The sequence below is a fragment of the Haplochromis burtoni genome, unplaced genomic scaffold (assembly GCF_018398535.1).
Source record: "Haplochromis burtoni strain Fernald_Lab_line unplaced genomic scaffold, NCSU_Asbu1 Contig_166, whole genome shotgun sequence".
Taxonomy (NCBI): Eukaryota; Metazoa; Chordata; class Actinopteri; order Cichliformes; family Cichlidae; genus Haplochromis; species Haplochromis burtoni.
In genome coordinates, this window is record NW_024582527.1 from 128428 (window position 1) to 150767 (window position 22340).

A 22340-nucleotide genomic window follows, 5' to 3' on the forward strand; every position below is an offset into this window, starting at 1 on the left:
TATATATATATACACACACACACACACACATAATCCTATGGAAGCCTTAGTGGCTTCATATATCATGGAGGTATAATTTTTGCACATAGATTGAATTATTGTATCACAGATGATACTTAGTTAATATTATGACTAATATTTATAAAATGATCTGACAATTATCGAACCAGAAGTTTTTTTGGTTTGTTTGTTTATTAGTTAATTTGTTTTTCTTTCGATACAAGTTGTCACGTTTTTCTATTGACAGTAATATCCAGTAAAAACATTTTTGTGAAGAGGGGTATCCCTGAGAGGAGAGAGGCGGTGCGCGTGCTGTGACAGCCTGAGCACGGACATGCGTAGAGAATTCGGCGCGCGAAAGCTGTAGCAGGAAGTGAGAGAAGCTGAAGGGAAACGGCGGCCAGTTTGGGATTTGAATCTCTCAAACTACTCTCATAATCTACAAACATCTACAATAATATGGCAGACCCAAAGGTGAGGTCTATCATTCTAGGACGTGTAATGCTTTATGATTGCTGGGAAATAACAATTTTGTGACAAACATTGTTTTTCATGTGTCATAATTTGTCAAAGTTTCGAAAGGAAGCCGTGTGCAAGAAATGCCGACAATGATCTTGTCTTTGGTGATGCTATGAAACACTAATTGATATTTTTTCAGTGATGTAAAAGGTAACGGAACGCCAATAGACTTGTAAAAGTGCACAGTGTTAACCGTTGTAAAATTTTCCACTCTTAACACTTCCGTTACAGTTCACGAGCCCATAATTCAAAGTGTGCAGCCAGCAAACGTGTTAACATTAGCTTCATACTGTGAACATTAGCATAGAGAGGTGATGTACGCAAGAGCATTAGTGCTTCTACTACACGATCACATCGGTCAGTTTTTTAAACTGGGTATTTTTCAATTAGTATACTTCTCACTAGCTCAGGGCAACGAGGTTAGCTAGGTTGCTTGCCTTTGTCTGCCAAGCACAATACTTGCTAACATTAGTTAGCTAGTGTTAGCTCTATATCAGGGCGCTGTTTACTGTCTGTTAGTAGTGACGGTGTTATATTAAATAGACTGCTCGAAAATCACACAAGTTACTGAAAAAATACTGCAGTTGTGCTAAGCGTTTTGCTTAGCACAACTGCAGAGGTGCAAAAAAAAAAAGAGAAAGTCGGATTGTTAGCTCCGGGCTAGCCGGCTAGTGAAAGGCCTGCGTTTCTAGCTAGGCAAGTTCACAACGAGTTGTCTTAGGAAAAAATAAAGTTGGATAAATATTTGATGACAATACTAAAGTAAAATGAAGCTTCAACTTTAGGGGGCCGGGGGGAATTGAGTTAATTTAATGTACTTTTCCTCTTAGGACCAGGAAGACCATGATACTACTGCAGATGGTGCAGAAGACCCTAATCATGATCCCCACTTTGAGCCCATCGTGTCTCTTCCTGAGCAGGATGTGAAAACATTAGAGGAGGATGAGGAGGAGCTGTTTAAAATGTAAGTTGCTTACCATGTGAACACATTAACAGAGACACATTAATCAGTTTCCTAATACTGAGGTGTTCTGCTGTTTTCATAGGCGGGCCAAACTATATCGTTTTGCCTCTGAAAACGACCCGCCGGAGTGGAAGGAGAGAGGAACTGGAGACGTCAAGCTGCTGAAACACAAAGAGAAGGGCACAATCCGCCTCCTGATGAGGAGAGATCGAACTCTAAAGATCTGTGCCAACCATCACAGTGAGTCAAATCTGATTTCATTGCTATTCATGTCATGACAACAATTGGCCATATGTAACCTAAACAATATGGGTGAGTGGCGGTACAGGTAGAGTGGTGTGAAGATGTGTTATTTAAAGCCAAGGTGTACTCGCTGACTGGGCGTCCAAGTATTTTTTTGCTTGTTTTTATTGCAAACATTTTCTGATGTACATGTAAGTACAAAAAGACCATAGGCCCCATGTGATTCCCCCCGTCACCCTTCCCCACGATCTTTAAAGGAGTCAAATCCCTGGTATTAGTGGCAACAACAGAACTATAGATGAGCAAACGAGAGGTTGAGGGGTGGGTGTTAGAGATACTGGGCTTGTAATCTCATCCGGTTGTGATATTATCCAGACTGTGATATTTTTTTGTGTGTTGGTTTGATTGGGAAAAATGTGTGTGTTACTCCTCCCTCCACTCATTTGTGGAGATAAGAAATGGTGCATCTGTGTGTTTAATTCCCAATGAAACTACTAGATATAAAAAAAAAAAAAAATCTATTTAAGTGACTGTGCTCATACCTGCACTTTATGTGTTCTTGTTAACCACAGTTTTACCAATGATGGAGCTGAAGCCCAATGCTGGCAGTGACAGAGCATGGGTGTGGAACACACTAGCTGATTATGCAGATGAATGCCCCAAACCTGAACTTCTGGCAATCCGCTTTTTAAATGCTGAAAGTAAGTATTTAGGTACCCATTTCAACATTACACATTAATTCTCCAGAGCTCTTTAACTTGGATTTTAAATTATGTTACATTATGTTCTGTTGCAGATGCTCAGAAGTTCAAGGTGAAGTTTGACGAGTGCAAGGAGGAAGTCAGAAAACATCTAGAGCAAACAGGTACATGAAGCTTAAACTTTTAGGTTTTTTTCCCCCCCTAGATATCGCATATGTGAATTTTCTGAGAAGCAAGTGAAGTAAAACAGTTTTGTCAACATAAACGAGTCCATAATGTAGACCACATCAACATTAGATAGGAATTGTCAGTAATTTTACTTGGAAACATGTCAGTAGCAAGTACTTTCAGAACCCTGAATGCAACATTTTGCTAAGGTTAAAATGACTTGTGTTGACCTAAGACTGAATTCAAACTGAGGGCAATGTGACATGAGGATAGGGGCTGTGAGCATGCAGACACACTCTGTTCTCTGCTGCCAACTTCAGCTGGGGACTTTTTCTGTCTGCTACATGAACACGCAGAATGTAACACTTTACTAGTTTTCTAAAAGACTGGTGTCGGTATGTTCTGCTACATTACAATTCAGTTTTCACAGGCCCATGGTGTTCGTGTCATAGAAAGGTTAGACTGTTGTAGAGTGTGTTGAGTAAACCTACTGTACTTCTGCACCTTTCAAAACCATGAATTTAATTCTTCTTCGACAAGATGTGTATGCTGAGGGTCACTGTCTTGCTGCAAAGCCCATTTTCTTTTTTGTTAAGTGTCAGTTCATGTATGTATCTTTATTTATTTGCTGGTTTTCAGGGTGGGTGGACTGATTTCTGGCTCAATCATAGCACCATCACGTCTCACTAATATGGGATGAGCTTCTGAAGTTCTCCAAACAGAATGCTTCTTGTTTAAAGATTAAAAAAAAAAATCCAATTCATCAACAAAACATTGTTCATTCAAACCATTGTATCAGTCTTGATACATTTCTGCACATGCTCACACCTGATTGTCATCCTGGTGACTGTAAACATCTGGTTGTTATTTGACCTCTGGGTTTACATGCATGTGCCTCTTACAGATGAATATTGGATCATTTTCCAGACTAACCCCTTAAATGTCAGTCAGCGTTTCAATTTCAGTTGTTTTATTGGGTTATCCTTATTTTTGATTATTTTGTTTTAGGTAATATTTCTACAACACAACAGTCAAAGCTGTAGAATGCAGCATTGCTTCTTAGCTAATGGCACTTATCCCTGTTTGCTTTTCACAGGCAACAGCGATAGTGCGAACAAGGTGGCAGAGAAGTTGGAGGAACTCTCTGTGAAAGACAAGGCATCAGTGGAAAAGAAGGAAGAGGAGAAAAAGGAGACTGAGAAGAAGGAGGTGAAGGATGAGAAGAATTGAGAACCAAGAACTTGCTTTTGCTGATCTTCAATATATCGGTTTTTCCTCTTTTTCTACAATAGACTCTAAACGAACTGAATTTGGACACTTGCATAATATTATTAGGTTTTCTTTTTATTGTTTTTTGCCTCAAGATCACAAGTCCTTGATGCCAATGGGGGGAAAAAATACACGCTAGTGATTTTTTTTCTGGAAAAAGTCCTTCCTTTCCCACCCCTTTCCCTCTTTGCACCGTGGAATGCCACGCTTTCCATCGTTGTCATCTACAGTTCAATGTTACTTCAAACAAACTGTGAAAAGAGGCTTGTGATAGTGATGATTCCCACATTGGGGTATTTTTTTTGTTTGGTTTGTTTTTGCTATTCTGATAAAGAGTTTTGTTTGTAGAGGGAGAGGATAACGTAGCCTGCTCGATGGCAGCGCAGGGTCATTGAACAGGTATTACAGAGGTGCATTTTAAGTATAAAATCCCATGTTGCATCTCAGTGGGCCGCCTTACCCTGTCCACTGTTAATGCTCCTACTGTTAGACAACAAGGCAAAGACTTCTCACTGACTGCCTTGCAGAAGTAGTTCCTTCTTTGGTCAGTTCTGTTGGGAACTGATTTGAAGGGAATCCACTCCAGAAAGTTGAGGGGCATCAGATGAGTACTGCTCTGTGCAGTGTGCACTGATGGTTGACTGATAGGAAATGAGATGCACTTAGCTATTTTTTTTTTTTGTCCTGACAAACATCAAGTCCAAAGTAAACAGTCCATCAGTTTGGTGCAGCTATGCTCTGACTTGCGTTCCTCAGTAGTAAATCAAGTTTGTATTGTTTAGATCATAACATTCCCAGACTTTAAAGCATGTAGAGTATATGTAACAGAGTGTGCCCTCTTTGATCTGTGTGCTCACCACCCTCTCCTTTTCTTTCCACTAATTGAGTTCTTAACCTTGCCTCTGAAGTGCATCTAAGTGCCAGTGCATCTGTAAATACATGAATATGGATGAAATGTTGCTTCTCATTTGCACACAACTGATTTGAAATGTTTCATCCAACTTCGAATAAAAGCTGTCAAAGACCACATGTTTGCATTCATATAAAGTCACTCGTTTGTTGTTAGGAATAATCAGTCTGATTCAAAGAGTCAGAAACTTTATTTACTCTGCTCAGGTCATTGGGAAATATTTCCTCTTCACAAAAATAGGAACGCATGTACAGTTACAGTATATTCTTCATTTTTAATACACATTGAACTTTCTATATGAGTTTCAGAAAACAAAAGTCAGCTTGTGGCTGATGCAACAGAGTCATTGCTGACTGTCAGGAATGGCCCCTGACCTGCAGTGATGTCCATCCCAGAAAAACAACATTGGACTAACGGCAGTCATCTTAAAGAGGAATGACATCGATTAGCTCTTTAGATATGTGGTCAAACAGGGTCTGGGAGTCACGATTGATCGGCTTTTTCAGCAAACTCAGCAGCCATTGGTCTGTTCTGGGATTTGAAGATGTTCCACTTTGCCATTCCGCTGACATTCCTACCTGTCCGAATTTCCAAAAAACTAGCCCTGTATACCACAGCCTCACAACAAACTATTTTAATCATTTCTCAAATACAGGAGTTGGAACAGACGAGCGCGACCGTGCTTTGCAGTAATGTCTTCATTGGTAAGGCAGCTGGGTGAGACCTTAAATGGGAGACAACTCTTGCCACAGAAGGTTCAAGAAAGCGTACCCAGTCAGAGATCGTCACAGGTGTCACCTGCTGCTCAGTACAAAACACTTCTGCTATTTCACTGTCAAGTGAGTCAGCCATAGTTTGCTTTGTATGGAAACAAAGTTTCTTCCCAAAAGGCAACAATGGCTTATTGTTAATGCAACCAAATGCAACATTTACATTCTAGTAACATCTGGCATGTTGTGTCATCGTCCACTTAGTTTTCATCAGCTATTTTAAAGGTATTACTTTTTTTTTTTGATTAACAAAAAAGTAACGGCAGTGCGAGAGCTGTACCAGACAGCTACTGCGAATGAATGAATTTGGCATTTTCACTCTTTGTGACATAGCATTACATGACCTATTTGTTGTCTCTTTGAAGATGATGTGGTGTGTAGCCGCTTTTGGCACTTAAAGGTCAAGGCTGCTTTTATGCAAAGCCCAGTCCTCAACGTCATCATTTAGACAGTTCATATCATTGTGGATTATGTCATAACTTCTGTTTTTAACACTGCCATGTAGAACAAATTCTATCTACTTTATTTACCCATTTTTCGAAATTATAATTTAAGAACAAACTCCACTCAAAACAGCAATTCCATATAAAAGGATACTTTTTTTAAAAAAAGGCAAAGTACAAAATAAAAAGTGTGACCAATGTTTGTTTTTTTAACTGATACTGATTTGTTTCATTTAATCTTCCTATATGTATAGTTATAGCAAAAACATAGCTTATTGACTAAATATTTTTCCTTTTTTGAGTTTGACAAAGTTTCATTTGGTTGCTTCCAGGGTGGACTCATTCTGTACTCAATGAAAAACACTGGGATGAGGTATTCTGGTCTTTCAGAGCACAATATAATCACCCCAGCTCTTTTGATGTGGCTGATGCTGAAATCACAAACTGAAAAAACAAAAAGCCATGATTGGATACTGAATCCTCATTATGGAGGTAAAGGGGCGGGGCTGTGCTAGTTTGCAACCCTAAAAATCTGCGCTCCACAGACAGGAAGTGGAGACATTCATTTATAATATTCAATTTAATGTCAACCTGCATCTCTGGATGCATGAGTTCTTGAGAAAATTCTTTAGAAAAATAAAGTGTGTTCATTAAAAGCGACTTTTTCATTAAATTTGGAATGCAACCACCCAAAACTAAAGTAAAAGTTAGGTACTCTGTAGAACAGTGGGTGTTCCTCAACCCCTTACCATGTGCTTTAAGGATGGATGGATCCCTCTGAAAGTGAAACCAGTACGTTAGTGCCTTAAACCTGCATTTGTTGTAATAGCCAGCAGGGAGCAACACTTCTGGTTACACAAAACAAGTCTTATGGAATTCTAAAAGAAAAAGTAATCCTAAATCTCACTTGATTTCTAATGCATCTTCCAAATGAGATCATGGTATCAGTAGCTAGGATCAAGTTGTTTTTATGTCGGGTTTTTTTAATACTCCATGGTGTTAATTTAGTAAAACATGGTCCCATTTATAACAAAAGGAGACGGTCAGGCAGGGGATACACTGGGATGTGCAGTGCCCTCTGTTCCACCCTTCACTTTCTCTAGCATACTAAACCAGTGCTAGTCGGACAACTAATGAGTCAGCTGTTCTGTTTGATTTTTGCAGTAAGTGCAGTTTGTTTTAAGCCTGATTTTCACAGGCTAAAATTAGCATCCAGTTGATGTCACAGTATAAAACAGATGCAATCCGCTGATCGAAGATGCTAACTAATGTTAACTGATCAGCTGTGTCCTCCGTTTCAAATGTGTTTAAAAAGAGAAAAAACTCAGCTAAATCCTAAAGTTAGTCCTTCAAAACAGGAATCTCCAAACAAATGGGTGATGTCATTGTATTGTGGAACATCTTTTATATACAGTCTTTGTCCAATCAAATAACCATGTCAGGGTTGAGGAACACCCGCTCCTGTTCTGCAGAGCTCTTTCCTTGTCACCATCTCCAGTTTCTCATCTGACTTGTGTTGCTTTTTTTTTTTTTTTTTTACTGCACTTGCACATATCGTCTCCACATAAACCTCCATCACATCTCCACCAGACATGGCATGAACAGTACAAGTTAATGTGAAGCACCTTGACTTTTTGAGGTCAGCTGAGAAGAGTCTTCTTGCAGAAATCCGTAGCAAGTCAAGTGTTTAATCGATCTGTAGTGTTTCTGTTCAGCCCTCAGCGTTCGCTGGAGCAAAAGTTTGCGTTTAACATTTGGAACAACAAACGCTTCATAAACACAGATGAGAGACGACGGTAAAAACATTGACGATCTCGCTGGACGGTCCACGACGATGGACTACAAAATATTAAGGACAAACACTCTGCACACGCACAGTACAGCCTGCAACGTTAACAACTGACAACCCACCCCTCTGGCACAAACATACACGGGCATATAGCTAAACAAGACCCTCAAAAGAGCAAAGAGATCCTCTGATTTTGAAGAGTAAACGGGGGGGGGGGTACTATGCACCCCTCACTGCCTGTTATCTTATTAAAATAACAGAGGAGAATCTCTGTGGCAGAGCGTCCATTGTGGGTCATTGGTGGATGCGGTGTCCCTGCTCACACTGATATCTCATACGTGGTGCCTCCTACGCCTGTCACCTTTTTGACGTTACTGTGGCGACTGGGACTGAGGGCGGCACCCTGGGCACTCGGGTGGCAGTCCATCTGCCCATTAACTTTCATGGCCTCTCTGAGTGGAAAGAGAAGAATAAGAAATGATTTAACAAACAAATCAAACACTAAGGGATGTGAAAACATGCACATCAGTTGGAACAGCAACACAATTTTATATGTCAGTCAGAACCCGCCCACCCAAAAAAAAAACAAGACAGCAACGTGGATGATTAGTCAAGTGTTTACTTCTTAGTAAAGTAAAAGGCTTGAAAATGTTAGTGGAGTCAGTAAAGAGCATGCAAAATGAAAAAGGAATGATTGTCACACAGTTTTATTCAACAGATTTGTTTGAAATAATACAAAAAAATGTTATTTATTTTTTTAACTTCTACTAGAAAGGCAAACAAACAAATCAAAACAGAATGTGTACGACTTCACACACCAGACATAACTTGTGAATAAATGAGCAGAACAGTGGGACAAAAAAAAACATACATGACACAACTGCTACATGTTGCCTCGATTAGCAGTACCCTAGGGCCCTATGTATTGCTGGTTGTGTCCAGCAGAGGGAGCAGCGTTTCCATCCAGAATACATTCAGTGACCTCCAGACCCCGGCTCTGTACAATGCATGCAGTACCCCAGGAGTTACATTAGGATTCATACCTTGGGCCCCCTAGACGAGGGGAGTCTGTCCTCTCGTGTGCACTGATGTAGGAGAGTTTCTGGCGGGAGTAAGAAGGGGAACGGGGCATAGCGGGGGAATGGGGCTGGTGGGCCGGGGAGCGATAGGGGCCTTCTGGGCCTGTGGTTCTGCTCTGGCTGCTGTTGATGCTGCTTTGATCTGTGTGCAGGGAGGTGGATGACGTCCTAGGTGCACGGCCCAGTGTAGAGCCAGCATGACGCAGCACTGGGGTTCTTTGACCATAGCTCATCAGTCCAATCCCCATTAGGTTGTCCCTGGAGCCTCCATAGGCTGGAGGTGTTGGGCCTCTTGACCCGGGGCCCCGAGGCCCATCTGGGTAGCAAGCATTGGCAGGCAGGCCATAGCCCCCATCAAACACACCAGAGTCCTGGGCATAGATATGGGTCTGGGAGCGCCCGTGATGCATCTGCCGCTTCTCCCTCTCCTCCTTCTCCTTTCGCTCCTGGATGGATGCCATGATGGTCTGGGAGAGGTTGTCGTAGCGCACCGGAGACGGGTCTCTGTCCCTCAGGTGAGGGGACTGTCTGCCCACCACTCTGGGGGGCATCACTGGGCTGTAGGTAGGGGGGACCTGTTGTCTCTGCATATCAGGTTCCCGGATGTGGCACATTTTGGTGGGCAGGTAGGGTGAGTGGAACCCCACAGAGGGAACACCACGGTGGGCCATGGACTCACTGGCAGTAGCTGGGGAAATGCTGGGGTTGAGCAGGCTGTCATAGGATAGACTACCATTGCGGTTGGAGAGATTATTGGGAGAGAAGACACTCTTGTAGGGGGTTGAAGTGACTGTCCGTGGCTCCAGTGCTGGGAGCTGGCCCTTCTCTGGCCGGCCATGACCCTGCTTGAGGCTGAGAGAGCGGGAGTTGATGGGGTCTGAATCCAGCTGGAGGGGCGAGGACTGAAACGTGCGGTGGAGGGGAGCATTAGCATATTCAGGCAGGTCCAGGTTCGGCTCAGATCGATAGTCATGACCACGGACACCTTCTTCCAGGATGGCCGAGGGCTTCCGGTCATCAGATATGACAATCTGAGGGGCAAATGTCAAAATAACATCTGAGCCTTTTGGCACTTTACGATGACTCACTGTTCATTGTTTCACAGAGATGAATAATAGATAATAACATTAATGCGTTACCTTCTCCTCTGTAGTGTGGTAGTGGACTTTGGGTATGGTGCCAAAGGTTGGCCTGAATTTGTACATGGCTGGAGTGGATGGGTGGGTCTTACCAGACAGGGAAGTCTCTACAATACACACAATATAAACCCTATGTTAAAAAACTCCAGATTAAAGCAACAACACATTATAGTATATAAGGACAAGAGATAAGAAGCTGTAGAGTTCTGCAAAGCCACACAATCACAGTTTCTACACAACAAAACTAACAGGAATAGCCAGATGGGAAGAATCAGTTCTGCAACTAATATTTAACACATCTGAGTCCAGCAACAGCCAACTGCCCATCACTGAAAAACAACACTCTTCTTGAGTAAAATGCAAAACCCAAATGCATTTAAAGAAGGTGCTTTTAGCAGGCAGCCATGTCTCAGCGGGGATGCCTCAATCTTTTTAGAGAAACACGCAAAGAACACCTGTGTCTACAGGTTCAGGGTTCAGAAAAGTGCCTCGAAAGGCGAGGTGACGCTAGACCGGGCGCAGTGACCTGAAGTACCACCAGGCAGCAGTAGTGCTCTTTGGAAGAGCAGAAAGTTTCCAGTCCCTGACATAATGCACCATGACACTGGAGATCCGAGGAAGAAACCTGCCCTTAACACTACTATAAACCATTTCATACTGCTGAACGGAGGCTAAAATCCTTAGCTGTACCTCCACAGTAGGTTCGTCGTTTATACCGATGGTTTTCAAAAGGCATTTTTCAGTTGCCATTGTACCCCTCCCCTACCCAAAAAAAGGTGGTGATTTACGTTGTAATGCTTCACCCTGGAATCGTACCACAAATCTGGTGCTGATTCACAGAGCAGAGCTTTCCTTCTCACCGCAAATCACGGCCGATTTTCTGGCCAGGCGTGAAAAAGGCCATCAACCTGCCGCTGGGAGGGACATTCATCAGGCTAATCTAGAGCCTGCTCCCAAACCAGGACACTAGTGATCTACAGAGGAAGTTCTGGGAATTGCTCTTTGGTGCAACCGTGACAAGAACAAGAACTTGGATTGATGATGACTGACAGGAGAAAGAGAGAGAGAGGGAGTCAGGGCTGTTTCTGTGGTTCTTACCTTCACTGGAGGTCATCTGGCTTTTAAGCTGGTTGTACCTATCAGCTTTGGGTGGCAGCGGCGGCTGGGTATCCTTGTCATCTAAACCATCGAGGCTGCTTTTGGACTACACGAAAGACAGGAGACAAACACAAAGTGTCACAGAGGGTTTTCGGGGTGGCAAACCTGCACATGGCAACTAGTCTACGTTTAAATTTATACTTAGTAGTGGCTGTAAAACGAAAAAAAGAAATAACGGCAGAGTTGGATTAAGATTCTCAGATTAAGGGATGTAATGCTGGTAGCAGCTGACGCAGTCTTGAGCTGGAAGTCAGCTGTGCTTCTATTTAAGTCACCGTCTGCAGATTTCTTCCCTTTAAAAACTTGCATTATTAGGCCGAGATGGCACCAAACTTCAAATGACACGACTTTGTCATTTAGCAATCAATACAATTTTCTCCAGTACCTCTCAGCCAGCTCTTAAGTTACAGGCAGAAAAGAAAATCCAAGTAATCAATCCTAGTTGCAGAAAGATCCCTGACTAAGCACAGAAACCAGGAAGTAATTACTCCATTGTAATAAAGCTAACTTTCCTCTTAATATTTTCCTTCCCAAACCATAGATGCGACAAACCATAGTTAACTAAAAACAAAACAAAACTTCAGCCAGACATGAAGAAGAGGGAGTTGCAATAAAATTAACTGCTCAGTCGAGGCCTACTTAAGAAAGCCGACTCGGATTTTCCAAAAGTTAACAACATAAGGAACAAAGAGTCTGGGGACAATCCAAGGGTGACTTCCCAGCCGGCTCTCTTTTCCATATCTCATCTGCCCCTTAAAGGCAAAAAGACAAGTTTCAGTCTGTTTAGTCTAACCTGTGGGTCAAATCAAATATGAATTGCTCGATATAATATTTCATTCGTTTAGTCGTTCTGACGCACGTGTTTCACCCCAAATTTATCAGCAAGTGCGCAGCAGTCTAGATTTAAAGTGAACTGAGGTATCTGTGCCATCCTCTGCATAACCCCCTGTATTTTTGAAGAATAATGAAATAATATGTTGACATAAGTCTTGTTAGTATTAAAGTAACCATATTGTTATGCAGTGTTATCAGTGTATGCATTCATAAGAAAAGATTTGTTGTGAGATTTCTTGTCAGTCTCTGTGTTATGGGCAGTAACTGGTGGAGGATAAGAGCTGGAAATGTATTTCTTGTCCTCTGTGGATTAATACTAAATGGATTCTTTTCACTCCATACATTATTGATGAATACTAGGATCATCTTTAGTGCCTATAAAAGTTGTAGCGTGCACCATAGTGCTCACACAGCACTTCAAGGCTCCTAATGACAACAGAAGTTCAACATGACCGATTCAACATTAATGATACAGGCCTGGATAAATGCTAGTGCAACCTGATTCCAAAAAATGTGGGACGCCATTTAAAATGTAAATAAAAGCAGAATGCTACGATTTGCAAAAACTCATAAAGCCAATTTGCTTTCACAGAAAACATATCAGATGCTTAAACTGGGACATTTTGCTGTAATACACCGAATTTGATGGCGGCAAACGTTCTCAAAAAAATTGGGAAGCTGGAAAAAGTGCTAGAAAAGTGGTTGGAACTAAAAAGAAGCAGCTAGAGGGACATTTGGTGTCTAATTTAGGTTTACTGACAACAGGTCAGTAACATGACAGGGTGTAAAAAGAGCATCCTAAAGAGTTCCTCAGAAATGAAAATGGGCGGAGCTTCACTAAACTGCAACAACACTGTGTCTAAAACATGAAACCTTTGAAAACTTAGGAAAACTTAGAAAAAAGGGCGATCGTGGCTCAAGAGTTGGGAGTTCGCCTTGTAATCGGAAGGTTGCCGGTTCGAGCCCTCGACAGTCTCGGTCGTTGTGTCCTTGGGCAAGACACTTCACCCGTTGCCCACTGGTGGTGGTCAGAGGGCCCGGTGGCGCCAGTGTCCGGCAGCCTCGCCTCTGTCAGTGCGCCCCAGGGTGGCTGTGGCTACAATGTAGCTGCCATCACCAGTGTGTGAATGTGTGTGTGAATGGGTGTGTGAATGGGTGGATGACTGGTTGTGTAAAGCGCTTTGGGGTCCTTAGGGACAAGTAAAAAGCGCTATACAAATGCAGGCCATTTACCATATTTAATTGCCTACAGTAAGTACTATAGATTCAGGAAGTCTGGAGGAATCTGTGTGCAAGGGACAAGATGCAAATACAGATTTGAAGCTCTATCAAAGAAGCAGAGAAGAAGCTGTATGCAAACATGATTCAGAAACTCTTCTGTCTTCTCTGGGCCATGCTCGCTTTAAATACCTCCATACAATCAGCGCCCAGTTCAAAAGCCTGCATCTCTTATTGTAAGGAGGTGGACCGGTGCCTATATAACTGCCAGCTTGCACATCTGGAAACACACCATCAATGCTGAAAGTCAGGTTTTAGAGGACATGTTTCACCAGTACAACGATAAATCTGCATCTATTACATCAAAGTGGTTTCACAGCAGTAGAGTACAGGGGGCTGAACTCTCCCGACTGCAGTCCCGACCTTTCATCAATTTGATGCATCATGAAACAAAAAATATGACTCAGAAAACCCAGAATTTTTGAGCAGCTAGAATCGTCTATATGACAAATATGGGACGACATTCCTGTCCCAAAAGTGCATCAGTTGGTCTCCTCAGTTCCCAGACGAAGAAGAGGGGATTCTACACAGCAGTAAACATGGGACTGTCCCAACATGTTGCTGACATCAAATGTGGAACACGTTTTCTATTGCAGGTTTGTGAGATTTGCAAATCAGTTGCAGACATGCTTACTTTTACATTTAGTCAGACTCACCACATCCTTTTGAACTCAAATAATTTTCCCCATTTGAGTCGTCCGTCTTTAAGTTAATATTCTAAAGCTCTGCTTTATCGCGCTAACATGTCCTCTGTAGTGGAAAAAGGACTGTGTCGAGCCACAAACGATAGAGGAACAAGGGAAAGCTCCCTAGTAAGTGCAAGCTAGTCACCTTGGAGCTGATGATGGTGCTATGAATACCGTTGTCGGTGACTTTGATGGTGATTTGCCTTTCTGAGAGATCTGGTCTGATGAACGGGGGCTGAACTTTGACGTGTGGCTTCTTCCTGGGGTCCAGCATGTACCTTCATGAAAAATTTACAGCACATTAACAAACAGGTTATTTACAGTCATCTACTGAAAGTTATACGCACGTCAGCCTCTCTGTCATGCACTGACACGCTGGTATCCCAACTGACTTGCTGCATGGTTTACAAAAGACATTTCACACACAGATGCGCACGTTTAGCTGGCTTTTCAGGGCCGTCGCTGCGGAAACTTGAGGAGGAAAAAAAAACTGTTCCATGTTTTCTGAGCAGTCGAGACATATTCAAGCAATCAACGCCTTTATAAAAACAGGAAACATAATGATTCTGCTGTCAGACTCACTCCCAGTCAGGTTCGATGTTATATGAGTCACTGATTCAGTAAATTAAAGCGGATCCCATCAGGCCTGTGCAACAGCTAAACAGCAACCACACAACATTTCACCCCCACCTGTTGTTGTCTCTCTGCAGTCACACTGTTGAATTTTATGGGATGGGGCTCATCCCAATAGGGTGTAATGGGGCAGGTTTTAGAGATGCTCTGTGTGCATGTGAGCAAAAAGCAGGTTGGCTAGCTCCGCGCCGTTTCCCATTAACTGTTGTTTCTACAGAGTGAGCCAATTCTCTCAGCCATCTGCCTCCCCCCCCCCCCCCCCCCCAGGGTTGCTGGCTGCTTTCAGGCAGAACACCTCTGTAGCTACCTCAGAGCATGTGCTTAGACACGTAAGGGCCTGTGTTACCACTGCAGTGATGTGCTGGTACAGCATGGATTTCATGGCACATGAGTAAGCTGTGGCATACATATGCACGTGTATTGCCTTGATGTACTGCATGTAACAGGAAGACAAGACAGTTTCTACAATGTATTAGCTACCCATACTATGGACACACGCAGCATAGTAAAGCATCTTACCTGGGTGCTAAGGGACTACATAAAACGTACTCCACGTTGCCACAGCAACCCTTAGTGAAAGGATTTACTCCTCCACGAAACTTGCCCGTCACCTGCAGAACAAAATGCTGGTTTACAGCTGGCAGCAAAGTAAACACAAGGCCATGGCCAACATACAGAGAGTGGACACACACACACACACACACACACACACACACACACACACACACACTTGCCTTTTTATCTTAGTGAGGACATCTAATTGACTTAATGCTTTCTCTAGCCGCTTACCCTAATCCCAACCATCAAAAGTGAATGCCTAACCCTAACCATAACCTGTAACCTTGACACTAAAACCACATTTTGAGCATCAAAAAGATCTTCAAACTTGTGGGGCCAAGAATTTGGGCCCCGTAAAAGACTGTTGGTCCCCACAAGTATAGTAACAGTTGAATTTTTGGTCCTCACAAAGATGTATAAGTGTGAACACACACACCCAAAATGCATTCACAAGGCGTCTCGCACATCTGTGCTGTTCAGTGTTGTGTGTGATATTCCCTTAAGTGTGTCTGTGCTTATTGCTTTTAACGTGCTCAACTAGTTTCTAATTTCTTCTTGTTCTATGTGGAGCTGTTACACCAATAAACAGTAACAGCACTAATTGTTTGATTAATAAATGCACGTTCCTTTTCAGCGCCAACATCTCCTCACCTGTTCGTTGGTTGTTCGACCTCGAGCTACGAGCACCATGTGAAAACCTGTGAGTCCCATGACTGGAATAAAGAAAAGACCCGCTATGCACATCACTACCAAACTGAGCACAAAGGTCAAGGTCATAATAATGTAAGGTCACAGTGCGAGTCATATATGCACGATACAAGGAAGCAAGTTTACAAGAAATAATAAAGAATCTAAAGCTAATAACACAAAATAATTTTTTCTGTAGGATTTACATATGTGTAAGGATACGTGACAGTGGTGTGCAGCGCTCCCAGCGTTTCTCTGTGATCAAGGACAAAGATGAGGCCAAAACAGAACACTCCCACCATGTGAGCGCTCAGCGACAGCAGGAAGAGGAAGAAGTAGCGGTAGTTTCTCCGTCCAATGCAGTTGTTCACCCAGGGGCAGTGATGGTCAAAGTCCTGAGAAAGGGAGGGAGTTTTCTATTTAGAAATTTTGAGAAACCAATCAGAAGAACTCTTTAAGGTTTTAAGAAGGAAAAAAAACCCACACAATGTAAGTTAGTCATGATGGTACAGCTAGTTCAGAGAGAGGGGGGGGTGGGGGTTCAAATGCTAAAACTCTGCTTATTTTTGAGGCATATGAACATAAATTATAAATAAAAGATAGACGTGGTCACCATCACCTTTGTTTGTGCCTTAGCAACCAGTTTTCGCGTGTTTGCTGTGGCCGGCATGTGACCGAGAAATCAAGGACACTGCACGTAGAGGCAGCTTCACGGTCTACTTTACTGTAACTGGGACTATAATTTACTAAATTACCATCATGCTCTGTTATAAAAAAGACTTGATAGAAGGGACTGAGAACATAAAGGTTTTAGGAAAACATTTTCTGACTGAGGACCTTTTTTTTTCTCCACAGTCAGAATTCTTTTTGGAACCTGGAGGCCAGAAAAAGAAATAAATAAAAATGCAGGTTTTAAAGCACCTAATCATCAGGTACAGTCCAGCTCATACATACAGCTCGAACTCTGGCATTCGTTCTTCTTCTCCTTGTTCTGCACTGCTTGGGAATTTAGTTGGAAACTAGTTTTATGACTCCTGTTGTTTCAGTAAACAGTAACTCCGAATCACACTGCGCCTTAAATAAATGCCTTGTACTGCCTATTGCATGTGTGGTTTCCCGGTAGTCCTAAATCTTACTGAGACATAAATTCATCTACATCCCTGTAAAACTGTTCATTAATTTCATTGTTTTGATCATCAACATTCGACCCCTCTTTCCAGTTTCTAGAAGAAAAACACATGCAGGAATACAAGCTGCTTGATTCTGCATCGTGTGTATTAATATCTGATGTCCCTGTGTATTTTTATGCCTCTGTGTGTGTACCAATGTGTAGTCTTACAGTATTTTACTGTTGAAGCTGCCAAAAGCTTATATTTATTCCACTAATTATAATCTTTAATGATGACATTTTTCTTGCCAGAAACACAGATAATAAGAAATGCTGTTTGCCCGCTTTAATCCTTGGCAGGAAGTCTAAATATATGCAAAAAAGAAAAAAATCTGCATTATTTTTCATATCAAATATGCCTGAACATGCCAACTGGACAGATTCTTGATAAAATACTTATATGTTACTCTGACCTTGATGCATATTTAGATTTCATATGCAGTGAACCCCCACACACACACTCTCTCTGTTTGCACTCATGCTTCTGTATTCACACACACACCTCCACACAGTTGTCGCAGACGCTGCAGTGCGAGCAGCGAGGCGGCCTGTAGAAGTGACAGGTGGCGCACCACTTCATCCGGACCTGAATGCCCTTGATCTCCACGTTCTTGTAGAGCGGTGCCCGGAAATCATCCTCCTTATCCTCGTCCTCGTCCGCTGTGGGTGAGAAGAAGACATTGCAAACAAACCCAGAAAGAGACACGTGGTTGTGCTTTATGATTCCATTTGACAGGGACACGAGGGAAGCGCCTCAAACGAAGCCCACCCTGCTGTTAGATGTCTGCAGAGAGCAAACCCGTGACCTATTCGGTGTGCTTTGAGCTGATCAACTGTGTGACTTGTGTAGAGCAAGAGACTTCCTGGCTTTATTTCGCACAAGTTTATACATTCTTAAAATGGATTTGTTTTTATGGGAGTTAGACCTCAAACCCTGGCAGAATTATCGGTTTGCTTTATCTGACATGAAAAGATAATTAAACCCGGACTTTGCAAACTGCAGTATGAGCTTTCCCAGTGTCCGACTCTGCTGTTGGATGAACTGCAACTGTTAGCCACAAGCAGAAATGCAATGGCATACGCAAAGCATTCCTTATTGTCTCTGCAGAGAGAAAAACGGAACAACTCCTGCAGCTGAGAGCTTTTTTGTTTTGTTTTTACTGTGGAGCTGTACCAAAGCAACATGCCTTTCATCTGATCAAAGGAGCACATTTGATCGATTTGCATGAAACTCCAACTTCAGAAAATAATTTCACAGTACAGCAATAACTGACCCGGGCAGCTGAGTACACGCATGCAGAAGGAAACCAAGCAAGAAAGCAGCAAAGGTAGAGCACAGAAATAAACAGTTCCATAGCGGGAGATTGCTCTGCTATTATGGCTCTCAAGTCGATTCAAATAGATTTTGAAGCAAAGCCGCCTGCCAAACCAGCGAACACAAACAGCAGTTAGGCTCGCATCTCCTCTGACAGATTCTTTCCTCCAAATGCTCCATCGAGCTTGTTCGGTAACAAAGCATTGGCCTGTTTCGTACAATCTACACCGCCTTTGTCAAACTCAATTCTATTTTTGCATGAAACTCAGGAAATAAATGAAGTATGACCTAAAATATACAGTTTGTTTTTATTTTTAGCACTAAAGACTAAGGCACCTACATCCAGTCGCATCCACAGCGACCGGCCATCAGCCACAATATTAAAGTCACTGACAGATGAAGTGGATGGTACCTATCATCTCAGTCTTCTGTTAGGAAACATTGGGTTCTAGCATTGACCCACTTAAGCATTGCTGTAAATGGTAAATGGCCTGTATTTACTAGTCCCTAAGGACCCCAAAGCGCTTTACATATCCAGTCATCCACCCATTCACACACACATTCACACACTGGTGATGGCAGCTACATTGTAGCCACAGCCACCCTGGGGCGCACTGACAGAGGCGAGGCTGCGGGACACTGGCGCCACCAGTAGGCAACGGGTGAAGTGTCTTGCCCAAGGACACAACGACCGAGACTGTTCAAGCCGGGGCTCGAACCGGCAACCTTCCGATTACAAGGCGAACGCCCAACTCTTGAGCCACGATCGCCCCACAATTGCTGTAGACTAAATACAAACTCCTCTCCTTAATATAACAATGCACCCCAGTGGCAGCCACCTTCCCCTGACACTCCGAAACATTTTAGGATTGTTCTCGAGAAATGCAACAAAGAGCAGAAGGTGATTTCCCACATCCCTGTCCTATTGAGCATCCTCGAAAGCCTGATCCACAGATGCCACGACCCTTAACCCACATGGTCCAAAACATCCACTGGCAATGCTGCGTACCAGCCACACACAGCAGAACCCCCTAAAATTCTGTGTCTGCGCTTCAATATGTATGAACTGTTTAAGGAGTTTTATTATTTGCAGCTGATTGTGTGTGTGTGTACTTACAGTGTGATTCTTTATCATTTTTTTATGTTAACTGCCGTGATGTTCAGATACATTTCATTAGCTCTGAATGCTTGTTCTTGAAAGACTGCCAGTGTGAAGGCCACGTAGAACATCATTTATGTTCTAGGTTGTAATGCTCAATTTGTTCTTGAATTGTGAGCCACTTTTTTTCCCACCGTCAGCATATGTTTTTGTCAGATGTTCATCCTTCACAAACGGGTGAACTGTGCATATTTACAGGACATGAAGCTGGCAAATTAAACACAGTGAAGGAGAAACATTTTACTATTGTGGTCAGTGATGATTGGCTGTTAGTGGGCATGAAATTATCTTTGCTCTTTGAGTGAAAAAACGAACACTTGAAACACATGCCATTTCCTATGGTGACATAGAGGTAGCCTACATGGACAGAAATGTTGGGTCACACCTCTTAATCTCTGAATTCAGGTGTTTTCATTGCAAAGTAGAAGTGTTCAAGAACCACAGCAACTCAGCCAAGAAGTGACAGAACATATAAAGTTGCAGAGCGGGCTCACAGAGTGCTGAGGCTTATAATCCAGAAAAGTCTCAGCACTCTGTTGTCGCAATTACTGCAGACTTCCAAACTTCCTCCGGCATCAACAACAACACAAAAACTGTGCATCGAGGTGTTGTGTTTCCATGGCCAACCAGCTCCTGTAGGTGTAAAACATAGGTGGCCTAGTACTTCAATGAAATTTAATAAAATTGCATTCAATCCATGTAACACCAAATTACAATAATAGTCGCGTCAAAGAGAAAGCCCCCAGAGTCAAGCGACACCCTATGAGCAAGTACTTGGTGACAGTGGGAAGGAAAACTCCCTTTAAACAGGAACAAACTACAACATTAGCATTTTTATTGAAGTTTCAGTTTCTTTCTAATTGTCTTCAGAAAAATGAACTTAATAACTGCACAGCCTCATTAGCCCCAGTCATCTTTTTTGTGCATCACCTCAATTAGTGGCTTCCTCAAAAAAAGGGGGAAATTGCAAGTGCTGTCCATGACCTCAATCTGCACTTTACTTTTACAGTCTGGATGACTCATATATTATTATTTGGCTGACAAATATAACATCAAGTGCTTAGAAAAACTCATCTGCCACCAGTCTATAAAACACAAGACAGCTGCCATAGAAGGCTACAGTCATGGCCTGGGGAGGCGGCTAACTGGCACTATACACAACCTACTAATCATTTCCCCTTTATGAGCAGAAAAGACTCTCTAAAGCAAGGTCCTTATCACCAAGAAGCAAATTAAACATGTCCAGGGATGGGTGAATTCATCAGTACCCACTATGGCTGAGACTCAGGAGTCTACCTGCATCAGGAGCAGAGGTCAGTGCAGCTTGTTTGACAGGCTGAACAGCTGAAAGATACTTAATACACCGTGCAATATGAAGGCTCGTATAACCTCCAGCAGTGCCCTGCATGTGAAGCTGGTAGACTGTAAGAGGCAGATAATAGGGTAATGAAACGCTGTAGGGTGGTTCTCTGATAAATGTGGTGCTATAAAAAAAAAGAAAAGAAATAAAGAGCAGCTTCTAAATGGGGACTCAGCAGAGTTTACCCATTACTTACATGTAGCACTTACATTTATGTGCACATGCTTTATGACAGACACTAATGTTTTAGATGGCAGATAAATACTGTAATAAGATTTTGCTTAGAAAGTTTACAGTTCAGACTGTGATCAAAACATTTTCAAAGCTCCTCGCGTCGGTACAAACCTCTGGGGTAAACGCCAGGGTCCATGAAGGTTGCCATACTGAAGTTGGCCAAGACGAAGAGGAAGACCAGTCCATTGTAGAGAGGCACAGCGGGCGAGATCACTTTAGTCAACCAGGGGCACCTAGAGACACACATCAAGACAAAGACAATCAGGATCCTTCCTGTGTGTTGAGCAGCACATCGTAACAAACATTTAAACAGCGCTGCATTTTCATCAACCGTGCGTTTCCCCTTCTTGTCTTTACCATAACCGCGTAAAAAGTGACAGCAAAGGAAAAAGTGTTACAAGAAAACAGACTTTCCCATGAGTAACGATTGAGTAACGATGCAGGGCAGTGTCTAACAAAATGTCTATTTAACACGAGTACATAAAAGCCCGATGAGGAGGATTTGAGGTCTTTGAACTCAAGTTGTATCTTTCTGTTTGGAAGTAATTCTTCACTGGAAAAGAACTATTGTTGATTTCTTACTATGCGGCTCCACTCAGTGCACCACTTTACACTTACATAAGTTGGGCTGTAGTCAGTCACTAAAGTCCAAGTACAGCTTTTTCCTGCATCAGCTTTTTGTGCCCAAACAATCAAAGCTGACAAAAACCCCAAACTGGTTGAAATCTTCTAAAATCTTTGAAACTCTTGCCTAGTAGCTACTGTTCAATTAAAATAATTGAGTTTTTGGCACAACAGCTGATGTCTTACTCATCCACAATGAACTTTAAACTTGATGTAGTCTGCACTGGGATCTGCTAGCCAATAAATGCATCAGCTAGAAATACTCCAGCCTCAACACTCACACCCAAAAGCCACCACTAGCGTGGCTAAAAATATTCTCACCAAACCTCGATGAGCAACATTTTGCATCAAACCGACCTTCCCCACCGCCTGCAAATTATAGCTCAATAAGGGCTGTGACACATTCAAGTGTGGAGACACCTGAGTAAGACTCACAGCTCTGCTCAGTCACCTGCACTTAAATGTCAAGACACTGTGTGCTTCCTACGGTGTCACGATTCAAGCCGACTGCCTCTCTGGAGGTGAAACGCCATCGGAATGGAGATGTGTGAACACCTACAGCTGGACATACCACAGAGACCCTGCAGGTCAGAAACTCACAGAGGATTCATGAATTAATGAAATATCTCACAGGGTTGGGGTGTGGGGGTTC

The 22340-nt window shown here is 42.6% G+C and overlaps 2 protein-coding genes and 1 non-coding gene across 3 annotated transcripts in view; 2 read left to right on the forward strand and 1 right to left on the reverse strand.

The window, feature by feature from the left end:
• The first annotated feature begins 322 nt into the window (after positions 1-322).
• Positions 323-4893, forward strand: ranbp1 (RAN binding protein 1). Its single transcript, XM_005933339.3, has 6 exons — positions 323-474; positions 1350-1483; positions 1566-1723; positions 2299-2427; positions 2523-2591; positions 3692-4893. Exons 1-6 carry the CDS (start codon positions 460-462, stop codon positions 3823-3825), a joined length of 639 nt encoding a protein of 212 aa, XP_005933401.1. The 5' UTR covers positions 323-459; the 3' UTR covers positions 3826-4893.
• Positions 2882-3010, forward strand: LOC121815259. The gene has a single exon (XR_006054946.1). It is a non-coding gene; the product is annotated as a small nucleolar RNA SNORA77 (small nucleolar RNA).
• Positions 4496-22340, reverse strand: part of zdhhc8b (zinc finger DHHC-type palmitoyltransferase 8b) — a 67504-nt gene continuing 49659 nt past the window's right edge. Inside the window, exons 2-11 of the mRNA XM_005933340.3 lie at positions 21176-21297; positions 17499-17656; positions 16051-16223; positions 15793-15895; positions 15103-15194; positions 14096-14228; positions 11093-11198; positions 9995-10101; positions 8820-9886; positions 4496-8228 (exon numbers count right to left, since the gene is read on the reverse strand). Coding sequence (XP_005933402.1) covers positions 8096-8228; positions 8820-9886; positions 9995-10101; positions 11093-11198; positions 14096-14228; positions 15103-15194; positions 15793-15895; positions 16051-16223; positions 17499-17656; positions 21176-21297 — 2194 coding nt within the window. The 3' untranslated portion in view covers positions 4496-8095. The remainder of the gene's footprint in view (positions 8229-8819; positions 9887-9994; positions 10102-11092; positions 11199-14095; positions 14229-15102; positions 15195-15792; positions 15896-16050; positions 16224-17498; positions 17657-21175; positions 21298-22340) is intronic.

What these genes read in the sequence shown, in the direction of transcription:
- ranbp1 (XM_005933339.3), top strand. An exon ending in GAGGAGGAGCTGTTTAAAAT is followed by an intron (nt 1,484 to 1,565) that starts GTAAGTTGCTTA and finishes CTGTTTTCATAG; the next exon opens with GCGGGCCAAACTATATCGTT. An exon ending in GATCTGTGCCAACCATCACA is followed by an intron (nt 1,724 to 2,298) that starts GTGAGTCAAATC and finishes TGTTAACCACAG; the next exon opens with TTTTACCAATGATGGAGCTG.